The sequence below is a fragment of the Myotis myotis genome, unplaced genomic scaffold (assembly GCF_014108235.1).
Source record: "Myotis myotis isolate mMyoMyo1 unplaced genomic scaffold, mMyoMyo1.p scaffold_m19_p_2, whole genome shotgun sequence".
Taxonomy (NCBI): domain Eukaryota; kingdom Metazoa; phylum Chordata; class Mammalia; order Chiroptera; family Vespertilionidae; genus Myotis; species Myotis myotis.
In genome coordinates this window covers 143290039-143306380 of record NW_023416324.1, presented here as the reverse complement: position 1 = coordinate 143306380, position 16342 = coordinate 143290039, and the positions used below count along the sequence as shown (strand labels likewise).

The following is a 16342-nucleotide window of genomic DNA, read 5'->3' as shown; positions in this document are numbered from 1 at the left end:
CCCGCGGGCCGGATCCAGCCCGTTTGAAATGAATAAAACTAAAAAAAAAAAAAAGACCGTACCCTTTTATGTAATGATGTTTACTTTGAATTTATATTAGTTCACACAAACACTCCATCCATGCTTTTGTTCCGGCCCTCCGGTCCAGTTTAAGAACCCATTGTGGCCTTCGAGTCAAAAAGTTTGCCCACCCCTGGTCTAGATACAAGTGTGAAATGTGACCTGTACTCAACTCCTGTGCGTGTATGTGTTTTGTGTCTGTGTGCACATGTGTGTGCCCCTGTGTGAAGGAAGGTAATAATGAAACCTTTGTATAATATGGATAGCCAGGATAGGAATAGTCAAAACTGTGTAGGATGGCATTGAACACCAAGGGAAGAGTGGTGGTGGTTTGACAAGACTCTTTGCCAGTGACTGTCCTTGGTACCTTCAGTCTCTCATCTATAATAATAAAAGCGTAATATGCTAATTAGACTGGACATCCTTTAGGATGAAGCTGTGGCAGGCAGGGGCCGAGGCAGAGACAGCTGCCGCCATGGAGGAAGCCCCTTGCACAAATATACATCGGGCCTCTAGTCTGTTTATAAATATGAAGATCTCCAAAATCTCCCCTCACAGTCATCTAAATATGATGTAATTTAAAGAGAAAGCATTTTTAAAAGCATCTTTATGATCCTTTCTGAAAATGGATATTGTTATCCTCAAAAGAATGTTTCCACAACCTACAAGCCTTATTGGAAGGACCTGCCATTCTTTTTTTGATGTCTTTTTTCCTTTAGTCTTTATTACTTTTCTTTTCTACATGATCAGACTTCTCTTGAGAAGAGTGTTGAAATTATCGCTGACAGGAATTGACTAGTTACGTATTAGCAGCATATAATAATATTTCCTGAATGAACTTCAGAAATACTTGAAATAATTATCTTAGCCAATTTACTGAAGACATCTCCTTTCAAGTTTCTTTTCAATACTATGTTATACAGTTTTAGCACTAATATAAACCTGCTCTTCTAAGACCTAGAATGCTGGCTGTTGATTTTTGTTTGGAAAGTTACATTTTTGTTTCAAATATAACAACTATTATTTAAACTTGTTTTCATTAGAGGCAATGCTTCAAATTAAGTATTGTCTTCCCATTTTAAGATAAGAAAACTTGGCTAAGTTCTAAAAGTGTAAATTAACATTAAATGTACATATGGAATACCATACGGGGAATTCATAAAACTAAACACCCTATAAATGGAATGACAACTCACTCCCTGTCATCATGTGTCTTCTCTCATGTGCCAGTTTTCATCATCCGTTAGAACATTTGCCCTTTTTATTTGCATCTTCACTAGATAAATGGTAAGAGAAGCAAGAATAAATTAAATTCTAATTACTCCATTTGCCAGTTGTAGAGAGCTCTGAAGGAAAAAGCCCTCTAATTCATAGTTAAAGTGAAGTGTAAGAATTTTCTGTGGCTTTCATTTTACTCCCCTTTCTCTTCCCCTTCCCACTTACCACAATCAAATAGCTAACATAACGCTTATAACATGAATCTGCAAGCTAAGAGCTATTGGGATTATTTACCTCTTCTTTATTTTCTTGGTAAGAGATTTCTGTCCAGTAGCATTGTTTTCATTTTCTGAAATTCTCAGGTCTTAGTCACATTATTAACCTATTCCTTCAGAAATATTTTGTTGGCTAGATATTTATTGTTGTTGGTCAGTTGGTGTTAATCATCTGAGCGAAAAATATTTGCAGTATAATGTTGTAAAATATCATTGGACCCTTGAAATTTATCTCCTTGTTTCTAGATACTAACATTGTGTCCAACTGTCTTGGTTTGTTCCTCTTGCAAGATTAAAGCTACTGCTTTTTTTTTTATGTGATAAAGACTATCTCTTACTTGTCATGTTACTTCATGTGACATTACTCTAAAATGACCCTGTGAACAGTATCTGTTGGAGATATTGCTAGATAAATACATCAAATTATTTCGCTTTTTGAGATTGTGGCTTTTGCTCTTCTGCTGGTGAGGCTCATGTTTATATGGACGACCTTAAAGCTGCCTATAAATGTCCAGAGCTGTCTTTCAGAAAATAAGTGTGCTCTGTGTGCTGGTTTTATTTCTAATCTGATGTTGAAGGACAAATTATAGCAACATTGTGAGGGTAGTGAATGTGTGGGATTACATGTGTGAGATAAGGAAAACCCACCACCAATAATAAATAAATATCTAGCCAACAAAATATTTATTAAGGAACAAGTTAATAATGTGACTAAAACCTGAGAATTTCAGAAGATAGAAACAGTGCTATAAAACAAAAATCTCTGACCACAAAAATAAAACAAGGTAAATATTTTGAGGTTTTGTACAAATAAAAAGGTTTTTCTTAATTGTGCCAAGATTATCACAGAGCGTTTATTTTCCCTATATCTCAAGAATCCCAGATTTTGTAACCGTAATTGTTAGATAACATATATCATGAGAAAATATTTCAAATTTCAAGATTAGGATCCAGTGCTATCTTGAGGCATGTAGAAAACTATTAATCTAGCATATAAGCAACCAAAAGTTTATAATAAAATATGTGATAACTCAGATTATTCCTCTCCCACATGTCTAAACTTCCCCTAGTGAATTTTGATTTCTTCAGCCTATTTTGGCTATGTAAGTACTTAGGATGTCCAACACACTGCAGGAATACAAAATGAATAAAGCACAGTATAGTGAGGGTGAGACAGGTATACCATTAACTAAGAAATAAGACACAGAAGTACCATTCAGAAAATACAATGTGAGTTCCCCAAGATAAAAACATTCTACTTGAGATGTAGGGTAAAAGAAAGAATAAAAAACGCTTCATGTAAGAGGGTCACTGGTTGTAGACATTTGGAAGACTGGTAGGTATTTGTATAGACATTATAGGAAGGATTGGAATGGAGATGTGGAAACATGCATAGTGTAAGAAGTCAATTTTGGACAGAAGATAGGGCATAATCACAGAATAAACATGATAGGCAAAACTACGGCTATGTGCATTGAAACTAATTATGGAGTGTCTTATATTCTACATGAGGCCCGGTGCACAAAATTCGTGCACTCAGGGAGGGGTCCCCCCAGCCTGGCCTGTGCCCTGTCACAGTGCGGGAGCCCCGTGATCGATTACCCCAAAGAGGTAGGCCCCACCCACCCATCCAGGATTCCTCGATGGATTGCCCCAAAGAGGTAGGCGGAGCCAGGGGTCCTGCCTCCATGCCACGCAGAGTGAGACCCTCAGGACCCCCAGGCAGGCCTCACCTTGTGGAGGCGGAACTCCCAGGCAGGCTCCGTGCTGTGCACACAGCATCAAGCCCAGCCCTGCACACCTACGCGTGCCCACTGGGCGTGCAGCCATCTTGTGACAGCATGAGGGCGTCACAGCATGATGACCACTTAGGCTTTTATTAGTAAAGATACTAGAGGCCTGGTGCATGAAATTCATGCACAGGATGGGGGGTGGTTCTCTCAACCCAGCCTGCACACTTTCATAATCCAGGACCCCTCAGGAGATGTCCAACTGCCAGTCAGACATCCCTCCCACAATCCGGGACTGCTAGTTCCTAACCGCTCACCTGCCTGCCTGCGTGATTGCCCCAACCACTTGCCTGCATACCTGCCTGGTTGCCCCAACCACTCGCTGGGCTGCCTGATCACCCCTAACCACTCTGCCTGCCTGCCTGATCGCCCCTAACCACTCTGCCTGCATGATCACCCATAACCAATTGCCTGCCTTATCGGCCCTAACCACACTGCCTGACTGCCTGAACAGCCCTAACTGCTCAGCTGCCTGCCTGATAGCCCCTAACGGCCTCTGCTTCAGCCCCCACCTCTGCAGCTTCATCTGGAATGACGTCCGGAAGGTCATTCGGCTGTCTGGTCTAATTAGCATATTATGCTTTAATTATTATAGATGAAGCAAATTTGGACAGGAAAGCACATTCAAAATTGTTCTGAGAGAGGAGTGATAGAATCAGCCCAGCCTGCACCCTCTCCCAGTCTGGAAGCCCTTAGGGGATGTCCCACTGGTGGCTTAGGCCCGCTCCCCACAGGCCTTAACCCAGCAGTCAGACATCCTTAGCACTGTAGCAGAGGCAGGAGAGGCTCACTGATCACTAGGGGGAAGCTCCTGCATTGAGCATCTGCCCCCTAGTGGTCACTGCACGTCATAGCACCAGTGGTTCTGCCATTCAGTCGATTTGCATATTAGCCTTTTATTATATAGGATTTATTCTTTCATTTACCTGATGTGCAAATGAAAGCATTTTTAACATCAGTAAATGTTTGAGTATATTGATATTCCTTTTCACATATGTTCACAGTGTTCTGCTTATAAAATTACGGTTGGCTTATTGTTAGATTAGAGCAAATATAAATGAAACTGTTATTTCCATATCTCCCTTTTATAACTGCTGGAATTTTAATAGATATCAACAGTACATTAGATACTTTCTCTCAATAAAACATATAATTGCATATAAAATTCATACTATATTTTCTTTTTTTTAAAAGATATTTTTTATTGATTTCAGAGAGGGAGGGAGAGAGAAACATCAGTGATGAGAGAGAATCACTGATCGGCTCCTCCTGCATGGCCCCTACTGGGTATCGAACCCACAACCAGGCATGAGCCCTCATCAGTAATTGAACCCTGACCTCCTAATTCATAGGTCTATGCTCAACCACTGACCCACACCGGCTGGGCCATACTATATTTTCCAGAATAAAAAAACATTTAGGAGATTTAATTCCAAATTTATACCCATTCAGATAACATGAACAGGTTTCCATTGAAGACTGACTTTTTATCACACTGAGCATTTGTAGTTTAATATATGTGTTGGTTGGTTACAAGGCATTTTTATTTTATTCTTTATTGATTAAAGTATTACATATGTCTCCTTTTTCCCCCATTGATCACTCCCTGGCCACTCCCTCCATCCCCCAGCACATGCCCTCACCCCCCTAGTGTCTGTATCCATTGGTTATGCTTATATGCATGCATACAAGTCCTTTGGTTGACCTCTTACCCACCCCCCTCCCCTGCTTTCCCTCTGAGGTTTGACAGTCTGTTCAATGCTGCTCTATCTCTGGATGTATTTTTGTTCATCAGTTTATGTTGTTCATTATATTCCATAAATGAGTGAGATCATGTCTTTCTCCAACTGGCTTATTTTGCTTAGCATAATACTCTTCACGTCCATTCATGCTGTTGCAAATGGTAAGAGTTCCTTCTTTTTTACAGCTGCAAAGTATTCCATTGTGTAGATGTACCACCATTTTTATTTGTTTTTATTTCTATTTTTTCAAATTGCCCATTACTTTATTTTTTTTAATTTCTTTATTGATTAAGGTATTACATATGTGTCCTTATCCCCCCATTACCCCACCACCCCCCACTCATGCCCTCACCCCCCTCTTGTCTGTGTCCATTGGTTAGGCTTATATGCATGCATATAAGTCCTTTGGTTGATCTCTCCCCCTTACCCCTACCTACCCCACCTTCCCTCTGAGGTACGATGGTCTAATCCAGGGGTCCTCAAACTTTTTAAACAGGGGGCCAGTTCACTGTCCCTCAGACCATTGGAGGGCCGGACTATAGTTTAAAAAAAAAAACAAAACTATGAACAAATTCCTATGCACATTGCACATATCTTATTTTGAAGTAAAAAAACAAAATGGGAACAAATACAATATTTGTATTTGCATGTGGCCCACGGGCTGTAGTTTGAGGACCCCTGGTCTAATCGATGCTTCTCTGTCTCTGGACCTGTTTTTGTTCATCAGTTTATGTTGTTCATTATATTCCATAAATGAGTGAGATCATGTGATATTTATCTTTCTCTGACTGGCTTGTTTCACTTAGCATAATGCTCTCCAGTTCCATCCACGCTGTTGCAAATGATAAGAATTCCTTCTTTTTTACAGCAGCATAGTATTCCATTGTGTAGATGTACCACAGTTTTCTAATCCATTCATCTGCTGATGAGTACTTAGGCTGTTTCCAAATCTTAGCTATGGTGAATTGTGCCGCTATGAAGATAGGGGTGCATATATCCTTTCTTTTTTTTTAATTCTTTATTAGTTAAGGTATTACAAATGTGTCCTTATCCCCCCCATTAACCCCCATTTCCCCCCCCCCCCCCGCCACTCATGCTCTCATCTCCCTGTTGTTCATGTCCATTAGTTTGGCTTATATGCATGCAAACAAGTCCTTTGGTTGATCTCTTCCCCTTACCCCCTCCCTCCCCTACTTTCCCTCTGGGGATTGATAGTCTGATCGCTGTTTCTCTGTCTTTGGATCTGTCCCTGTTCATCAGTCTATGTTGTTCTCTATAATCCACAAATGAGTGAGATCATGTGGTATTTATCTTTCTCTGGCTGGCTTATTTCACTTAGTATAATGCTCTCCAGTTCCATCCATGCTGTTGCAAAAGGCAAGAGTTCCTTCTTTTTTACCACAGCATAGTATTCCATTGTGTAGATGTACCACAGTTTTCTAATCCACTCATCTGCTGATGGGCACTTAGGCTGTTTCCAAATCTTAGCTACGGTGAATAGTGCTGCTATGAACATAGGGGTACATATATCCTTTCTGATTGGTATTTCTGTTTTCTTGGGATATATTCCTAGAAGTGGGATCACTGGGTCAAATGGGAGTTCTATTTTTAGTTTTTTGAGGAAGCTCCATACTGTTCTCCACAGTGGATATATATCCTTTCTGATTGGTCTTTCTGGTTTCTTGGGATATATTCCTGGAAGTGGGATCATTGGGTCAAATGGAAGTTCCCTTTTTAATATTTTGAGGAAACTCCATACTGTTCACAGTGGCTGCACCAGTCTGCATTCCCACCAGCAGTGCAAGAGGGTTCCTTTTTCTCCGCATCCTCACCAGCACTGGTCGTTTGTTGATTTGTTGATGATAGCCATTCTGACAGGTGTGAGATGGTACCACATTGTCGTTTTGATTTGCATCTCTTGGGAAAGTAGTGACTTTGAGCATGTTTTCATATGTCTCTTGGCCTTCTGTATGTCTTCTTTCGAAAAGTATCTTTTTAGGTCTGTTGCCCATTTTTTGATTGGGTTGTTTATCCTCCTTTTGTTAAGTTGTATGAGTTCCCCATAAATGTTAGAGAGTAAACCCTTATTGGTGACAACATTGGCAAATATGTTCTCCATGCAGTGGGCTTTCTTGTTGTTTTGTTGATGGTTTCTTTTGCTGTGCAAAAGCTTTTTATTTTAATGTAGTCCCATTTGTTTATTTTCTCTTTAGTTTCCATTGCACCAGGAGCAGTATCAGTGAAGAAATTGCTTTGGCATATGTCTGAGATCGTGCTGCCTGTAGATTCCTCTATTATTTTTATGTTTCCCCGTATTATGTTTAAGTCCTTTATCCATTTTGAGTTTATTTTTGTGTATGGTGTAAGTTGGTGGTCTAGTTTCATTTTTTTGCATGTATATGTCCAATTTTCCCAATACCATTACTGAAGAGACTGTCCAGAATCCATTGTATGCTTGTGCCTCCTTCATCAAATATTCATTGAGCATAATGGCTTGGGTCAATTTCTGGCATCTCCATTCAGTTCCATTGGTCTATATATCTGTTCTTGTGCCAGGCAGTTTTGGGAACAGTGGCTTTGTAATATAGTTGATATCTGTTACTGTGATTACTGCAAGTTTGTTCTTCTTTCTTAGGAATGCTGTGGCTATTCTGAGTCTTTTTTTATTCCATATGAATTTTTGGAGCATTTGTTCTCAGATCTGTGAGTTATGCCATTGGTATTTTAATGGGGATTTCATTGAATCTGTAGATTGCTTTTGATAATATGGACATTTTAATGATGTTGATTCTACCAGTTCATGAACATGGTATATTCTTCCGTTTGTTTATGTCTTCCTCTGTCTCTTTTTTCCATGTCCTTTAGTTTTCTGAGTATAGGTCTTTATCTTCATAGTTAAGTTTATTCCTAGGTATCTTAATTATTTTATTGCAATGGTAAATGGAATTGTTTTTTAAATTTCTCTTTTTGCAAGTCCATTATTGGTATATAAAAAAGCCATAGATTTCTGGGTGTTAATTTTGTATCCTGCTACATTGCAGAATTCATTTATTAAGTCTAATAGTTTTTTTGATGGAGTCTTTAGGGTTTTCTATGTACAATATCATGTCTTCTGAGAGTAATGACAGTTTTACTTCTTTTTCCAGTTTGGATGCCTTTTATTTCTTCTTCTTGTTTAATCGCATTCGCTAGCATTTCCAGTACTATGTTGAACAGAAATGGTGAGAGTGGGCATCCCTGTTTTGCTCCTGTTCTTAGGGGAAGTGGTTTTAGTGTTTGCCCCTTGAGTAAGATGTTGGATGTAGGTTTGTCATGTAAGGTTTTTATTATGTTGAGGTTTGATCCCACTATTCCCACTTTGTTGAGTGTTTTTATCAAGAAAGAGTGTTGGATTTTGTTAAATGCATTTTCTGCATCAATTGATAGGATTATGTGATGTTTGTCTCTCCATTTGTTTATGTGATAAATCACGTTTATTGATTTGTGAATCTTATACCATCCTTGCATCCCCAGAATAAATCCCACTTGGTCATGGTGTATGGTCTTTCTGGTGTAATGCTGTATCCGACTTGCTATGATTTTGTTGAGGATTTTAGCATCTATGTTCATCAGGGATATTGGCCCATAATTCTCTTTCTTTGTAGGATTTTTTTATCTGGTTTTGGTATTAGGGTAATGCTGGCTTCATAGAAAGAGCTTGGAAGTGTACCTTCCTCTTGAATATTTTTGAAATCGTCTGAAGAGGATAGGTTTCAGTTCTTCTTTGACTATTTGGTAAAACTCCCCTGTGAAGGGATCTGGCCCAGGCTTTTATTTGCTGGAAGTTTTTTGATGACAGCTTCAATTTCCTCCATAGTTATTGGCCTTTTCAGATTTTTCGATTCTCCCAGATTGAGTTTTGCAAGGTCCTATTTTTCTAGGAATATGTTCATTGCTTCTAAGTTGACCAGTTTGTTGGAATATAGTTGCTCATAGTATTTTTTTACCAATATTTCTATTTCTGTGGGATCTGTTGTCACTGCGCCTCTTTCACTTCTGATTTTGTTTATTTGAGTCCTCTGTCTTTGCTTCTTGGTGAGCCTGGTTCATCAATCTTGTTTATCCTTTCAAATAACCAGCTCTTGGTTTTATTGATATTTTCTATTGTTTTTTGGTATCTATGTCATTTATTTCTTCTCTGATCTTTATTACCTCCTTCCTTCTGCTCATATGGGCTTTTTTTGTTGCTCTCTTTCTAATTCTTTAAGTCATAGAGTTAGATAATTTATTACCAATTGTTCTTTTTTTGTTTTTTGTTTTTTGTTTTAGGTAGGTCTGTAATGCTATGAACTTCCCTCTCAGGACTGCTTTCACTGTGTCCCATAGATTTTGGATTGTTGTGTTTTCAATGTCATTTGTTTCCAGGATGTTTTTAATTTCTTCTTTGGTAAACAAGTCATTGTTTTATAGCATTCTACTTAGCCTCCAAATGTTTGAATTTTTTTATGTTTTTTATTTTGGTTTATTTCTAATATTATGCCATTGTGATTTGAAAAGATGATCGATGTGATTTCAGTCTTCTTGAATTTTGAGAGACTTTGCCTGTGACCCAATATGTGGTCTATCTTTTAAAATGTCCCATGTGCACTTGATAAGAACGTATATTCCACAGCTTTGGGGTGAAATGTTCTGAAGATGTCAATTAATTCCATCTGATCTAGTGAGTCATTTAGGATTACTGTTTCTTTGTTTATTTTTTTGTCTACAGGATTTATCCAGTGATGTCAATGGGATATTGAAGTTTCCTACTATGATTGTATTGCTGTCGATTTCTCCCTTGATAACTTCCAGAAGTTGTTGTGTTTTTTTAATGTATGTGGTTGCTCCTTCATTGTGTGAATATATGTTTACCAGAGTTATATCCTCTTATTGTATTGATCCCTTTAGTATTATGAAGTGGCCTTCCTTATCTCTTGTTATGGACTTCATTTTGAGGTCTATTTTTTCAGCTATAAATATTGCTACCCCAGTTTTGTTTTTTTGTGTTTTTTTTTTTTTTATTTCCATTTGCCTGAAAGATATTTTTCCATCCCTTCACTTTCAGTCTGTGTGAATCCCTTGTTCTCAGGTGGGTCTCTTGTAGACAGCATATATATGGATCATGCTTTTTATCCATTCAGCCACTTGATGTCTTTTAATCGGGGCATTTAGACTATTTACATTTAAAGTTAGTATTGATAGGTACTTGTTTGTAGCCATTTTTATTTTTTGTGCCTGTGTTCCTTCTCCCCCCCCCCACCCCCCCCACCCCCCCCCACCCCCCCCCCGTTTTCTTCTTTTTACAACAGTCCCTTTGGCATTTTTTGCATTGCTGGCTTGATAGTGATAAACTCCCTTAGCCTTTTTTTTCTGCAAAACTCCTGATTTCCCCTTCAATTTTGAATGATAGCCATGCTGGATAGAGTATTTTTGGATTTAGTTCCTTACTTTGCATCACTCTGTATACTTCATTCCATCCCCTTCTGGCCTGATGTGTTTCTGTTAAGAAATCATTTGATAATCTAATGGGAGATCTCTGTCTCTCTCTTGCTGCCTTTAAGATTCTCTCTTTGTCCTGAACATTTGCCATCGTGATTACAAATCACATGTCTTGGGTTCTTCTTTTTTGGGACTCTCTGCTTGTGTGACTTTTTCTCCCCTAAATCAGGGAAGTTTTCTGTCATTTCTTCAAATAGGTTGTTTAATACTTGCTCCTCTTCTTGTCGTTCTGTTACCTCTAATATAAGTATGTTACTTCATTTCATATTGTCCCAAAGCCTCCCTTAGGCTCTCCTCCTGCTTTTTAATTTTTTCTCCAAATGCTGTTTAGATTGGTAGTTTTTTCAGCACTGGCTTCTAATTTGCTAATTCAGTCCTCAACTTCTTCTAGTCTTCTGTTGAAACCTTCCATTGTGTTGTTTATTGTAGCCAAATTTTTATTTCCTCTTGATTCTTAAATAAGTTGTTGATTTTCTCATCTATCCAGTTTAGAAACTGTATGACCCGTACTCTATATTATTTTTTCTAACGTATTGCATGCCGCTATTTCAGCCGTGGGCAAACTACGGCCCGTGGGCCGGATCCGGCCCGTTTGAAATGAATAAAACTAAAAAAAAAAAAAAAGACTATACCCTTTTATATAATGATGTTTACTTTGAATTTATATTAGTTCACACAAACACTCCATCCATGCTTTTGTTCCAGCCCTCCGGTCCAGTTTAAGAACCCATTGTGGCCCTCGAGTCAAAAAGTTTGCCCACCCCTGCTCTCTTTCATTTAGTACCTTTTTTTTGGGGGGGGGGGTTTGACTCCTTTTCTTTCTTTCAGGGGTTCTTTGTCTCCCCACTTTTGCTCTCACTGAAGGATCCAGGCTCTGAGTCACCTGGGGCCTGTGGCTACAGCGGTCGGCTTGTCAGGAGGGTCGCACTCACCAAGACTTCCTGGAGGGCCCTGGGGTTGAATCGGTGGACTTGGGGGTGGGTTGCGCAGTCCCAGACTCACTTGCGGGCCCAGTTGCTTGCACATGCTGAGCCTGCTGTTGAAATGGCGGGATTGGCAGGCATGTCATGCAGTCACGGGGCCCGGGGCCAAAGTGGTGGGCTGGCAGGAGGGGAGCGCACTGCGAAACTCACAGGATCCTGCGGCTAGGGAGGCTGGGGTCCCGGTGTCCATGGGTCTGCATCTGAGGTAGCAGGTCTTAGGTCAGAGTGGCAGTAGGGCCTAGAATGGTATCTAGGGCCATTCTGGGGGGTGGTGAGGATGGGTTCCTAGTCACAGCAGCTTCCCCCTTCAAGATGGTGTGGTTACTGTGTCGGAGCCAGCTGCCCTGGGAGTGATTGCACCAGTAGCAGGTCTCCCCGTCTAGGAGAGCCCTGTCCACCAGCCCCTGAATTTGCTGCAGGATCTAACTATCCCTCACACACACACACACACACACACACACACACACACACACACACACACACACCATACACCTCCACACACTCCTCTTTTGCTCCCTCACATTCTCTTCCTCACTGCTATGCAGCTGGCCACCATCTTCCTTCATTCCTACAAGGCATTTTTTAAGTTAATGGTTTTTATTGAACTTTGCAATGATTAATATGTAGTTAATAATTTTTTATCTCTAGTAAATTTTTCTTAAATGCCTTGTTCTGATATTTGGTCTATAGTCATACATCTATGATAGCATAATTTCATTTAAAGGTACATTTTGTCATAGCTTAACTATAGCATATTGAATCTAAAGAGGGGAGGTATGAAAAAAAGAAAAAAAGAAATGTTACTATAGTATAGGGCCTAGGTTTTAGAGTGAAACTTTAATGCTCTAAAATTTAGATTGTGTAGCTTTGAAATGTAAACAATGACATATTTCAAATGTATTCCTTAAACCTGTTGCTTTACTTATTTTAAGGTTGATAGAGAAGGATATGTAGGGCCTTTTCAATTTTGCATTCTAAATCTTCAACACCACTTTAGACATATGAGGGGGACAAAAAAGTAATTGGCAGGTCATTAATTGTGTTACCTAGGACTATTCAGGGTATATTACATCCTTTTTGCATCAACATCCAACTATACCTCTTAAGTATTCACTATCAAGAGTAGGGGAAATAGGCCAATGATAAAATCCTAAAGGTTGCTTAAAGGTCTTAAAACATGTTTAAACTTTTCTCGTGAGTATGTTTTTTCAAAGTTATGCTCTCTCTGTTTTAGTTGCTTTAATTTCAGGTTGTTAGATTAGTACAGAGCAGTTGTTCAGACAGTTTCTTTACTATAACTGAGCACCCTGGAAAACAGTGACTCTCTGTGGTACCTTATGAGCAAGGTAACAATTTCGGTTTGTGTCATTTACACAAGGAAATCTATGTATAAAAGTGCCTGCACTTTGAAAGCCAGAACAGGTTTCCAGTTACCAGTCGTGCTGAAGTTTGAAAGAGCAGAGGCATTTCTGGTTATATTCATGTACTGTGTTATTAAGAAGCTTAACCCCTGTTAGCCCCTGAGAAATACAACTTCGAGCACTTGGGAGGAACTGAAATAAGAATTGCACCAGTGCTACTTTTCTCTGTACTGAATCTTTACAGAGAATCTAATTTTTCAATCAAACCTGATCATGCTTGGGGAATTTTACTTTTTATTTACCTAGCTCTCTGTATCTGATTTATAGAAATTACAGTATTCCTTATTACTATGTTTAAGACTCGGCTGTATTGGATTTATTTAATTTAACTTGGTGTTACTTTGGATGGTGTGAATTATCACTATGGTGCTATTAACTCTTACGTAAATTGCATTATATTTAACTTGATTAAATAAACTGAAGGTATATATTCTTTTCAAAGTTTTTCTAAAGGTGCTATTATTTTAAGATCCCCCAGAAATTAAATTCTAAACTAACCCTTTGATTTCCTTTCAGGTCTTTTCCAATGGTCATCTAGGAAGTGAAGAGTATGATGTTCCTCCTCGGCTTTCTCCTCCTCCTCCAGCTACTACCCTCCTCCCTAGCATCAAGTGAGTTGTATTAAATATGGAGATCATTTTCCCATGCATAAAGATATCGTAAATAGTGGTTTTGATGTTCTCAGTACAGAAAGTATGGGGTGAATACAAATGTATCAATGAAATGATCCAGCTGTACTCATAAACTGAAATGCCAGAAATCTAGGGCCTTCCTGGTTCTGTGCTGGTGACCCCAGCATCTTGGAGACCTAACCTAAGCACTGAGATTCCACATAGAGTAGCAGGGAGAGAAAGCTGTCTTCCCTGCAGCCAAAAGAAGGTGGAGGAGCACATAGCACAGCAAGCTCTCCCTTCCAGTATGCTCTCTTCCTCTGAGATACCACATTTCCCCCAGCTATGCAGTTTGACATCATAAATCATCTTTGGTTCTTCCAAATTTCTCATTTCCCAGAACCATTCATCCATTAAACCCTGTTGGTTATTGTTTTGTAGTTTGTCATATTCAGCAGATCTTCCCCATTGCACTATCTTCAGCTCATAGCTGGACAAATCTTATACCTTATACCTCATATGATATGAGCTCAGAATTAATATTAATAGAATTTTAAAACTAGAAAAATAGGTTTACCCAGGGTCTCATTAGAAAAATGGGAACACCAGAGGCACAATGGACAGTTATATACATTTACCAAAATCAAACTAGGATAAAACCAAGTCTTCTGATTCCCATTTCCTACTCTTCATATTAATCAGGCTGCCTACTTTTCCTCCAATATATTTTGTTCTCCCAGCCAATTTCATTTAAATTACGCTTTCCCAAGATCACTTTCCTATTGAAAACACAACATTGTTGCCATAGTCGGTTTGGCTCAGTGGATAGAGTGTCAGCCTGCAGGGAGAAGGGTTCCATGTTCAATTCTGGACAAGGGCACATACCTTAGTTGCAGGCTCCTCACCGGCCTGAGACCTGGCAACCAGTCGATATGTTTCTCTCACATCGATATTTCTCTGTGTCTGTCCCTGTCTTTTCCACTCTCTCTAAAACTCAGTGGGAAGATATCCTCATGTGAAGATTAAAAAAACAACAACCCCCCCCCCCCAAAAAAAAAAACAACAACAACACAACATTGTTCTTTCCTCCTAAATTGTCCTATACTCTTCTGCAGTTAGACCTACAGAATTTTACCCAACTACAATACTGTTCAATAATTCCTAATTCTTGCCTCTAATCTTGTTTTGATTTTTTTCTGGCTCTGTGAGTTTTTCATTGTATTCCTATTATGCACCACTTTTTTTCAGAATTTTTATTCTAAAAGTCTACATCTCAAGCTCTATTTCTTTATGAAACGTTTTGTGACTTCTTCAGGCATAATGCTAGTAGTAAAACTGATTCTCATTCCCCGTCCCACAGTTTATTTTCTAAACATTTAATTATATACTCTACTCTTCTGTTTTGTAATTTTAAAGTGCCTTTTACATTAAAAAGATTATAAGGTTCTCACATCAAAAACATATTCTTGTATTCTCTGATTCTCCCATAACACCTGACTGTTTTCACTCTCTACCAAGTGGGTACCAAGAATACCTGGTTGCTTGGTTGATTGACTTCATTATCTGCTAAGATTCTCATTTCTAATTGAAACTTTTTAGCGCATCTTTCTTTTTCTGCTGTTCACTGAACTCCCACTGTGCATATGAATGCAGAAGAAGGATACACTAGATATGAGCTCACAGAACATTTACAATCTACTTTAATATGAAATTTACATACATGAAATCACTAGAGAGCATTATGCACTAAATTGTATGAATTTGAACTTTTTAGTTTTTATATAAGCTTGAGGAGAGGCTATTATAGATTTTGTAAGTGAAGGATGCTTTATAGAAAGGATGGAAATTTCCTGAATCATGGAGGGTAGGCACAATTGAGAAAGGGGGAGTGAATGAGAAAAAGCCAGAGTATGAAATGTGACATTATTCAGGGGACAGTGGAAAACTAAGCTAATGGGCCGTTTTCCAGTGGTCACTTTTCCTGGAACTGACAGATATGTAGCAGACATAGAAGTTGGAAGCATGTACACATATTCTGTGTAGTAGGCTCTAAATCAGTAGGAGCATATGATACTCCAGCCTCAGGTGAACTCTGGATAAATGTATATGTACTGTAACATCTAAATTCAGTTACCTTTGAGAATTCAGAGAACACCAGAAAATCAGGTAAGTGAAACTTGCTAAAGATTAAATTTTCACATTCTAGTTATTAAATTTATATTGGCAAGTGGGATAAGAGGCAGAGGTTGCAGTTTGCTTCATTAGTATTTAATAGTAAGTCTCCATCTATATATAAAAACCTAATAAGCAAAGTGTCCCCTCGGGAGTTCAGCCGACCAGGAGTTTGATTGCTCGCTATGATGTGCGCTGACCACCACGGGGCGGTGTGGAACGAAGGAAGGCCCCAGCCGGCAGCTGCTAGGGACTCTACCCATGCACAAATTTCGTGACTGGGCCTCTAGTTTCTTTATAAATAGAGTAAGAAGAATAACTTTATAGTAAAATGTATTTACTGACATTTTTGTAATACTTTCATTTGTATGTGTATGTGGATACACTTTCTCCCTCTTTACTCTTGATATTTCCCTCAGAAACAGTGCAGTTGCTTTACTTAACCAGCGAAATATTTTAGCAATGCATGCTTAACTACAAATTAGCTTTGTATTTTGCATGCTACAAATTAACCATAGTTAAGAATATATCTGTTGGCTTTTAATGGCACATT

General features: G+C 38.9%; 1 protein-coding gene across 8 annotated transcripts in view; it reads left to right on the top strand.

Annotated features, from left to right (window-relative positions):
• Positions 1–16342, top strand: part of CBLB (Cbl proto-oncogene B) — a 251550-nt gene that overhangs the window by 190457 nt on the left and 44751 nt on the right. For all 8 annotated transcript variants that reach the window (XM_036350236.1, XM_036350235.1, XM_036350231.1 and 5 more), the window contains one exon: positions 13523–13617. In XM_036350236.1, coding sequence (XP_036206129.1) covers positions 13523–13617 — 95 coding nt within the window. The remainder of the gene's footprint in view (positions 1–13522; positions 13618–16342) is intronic.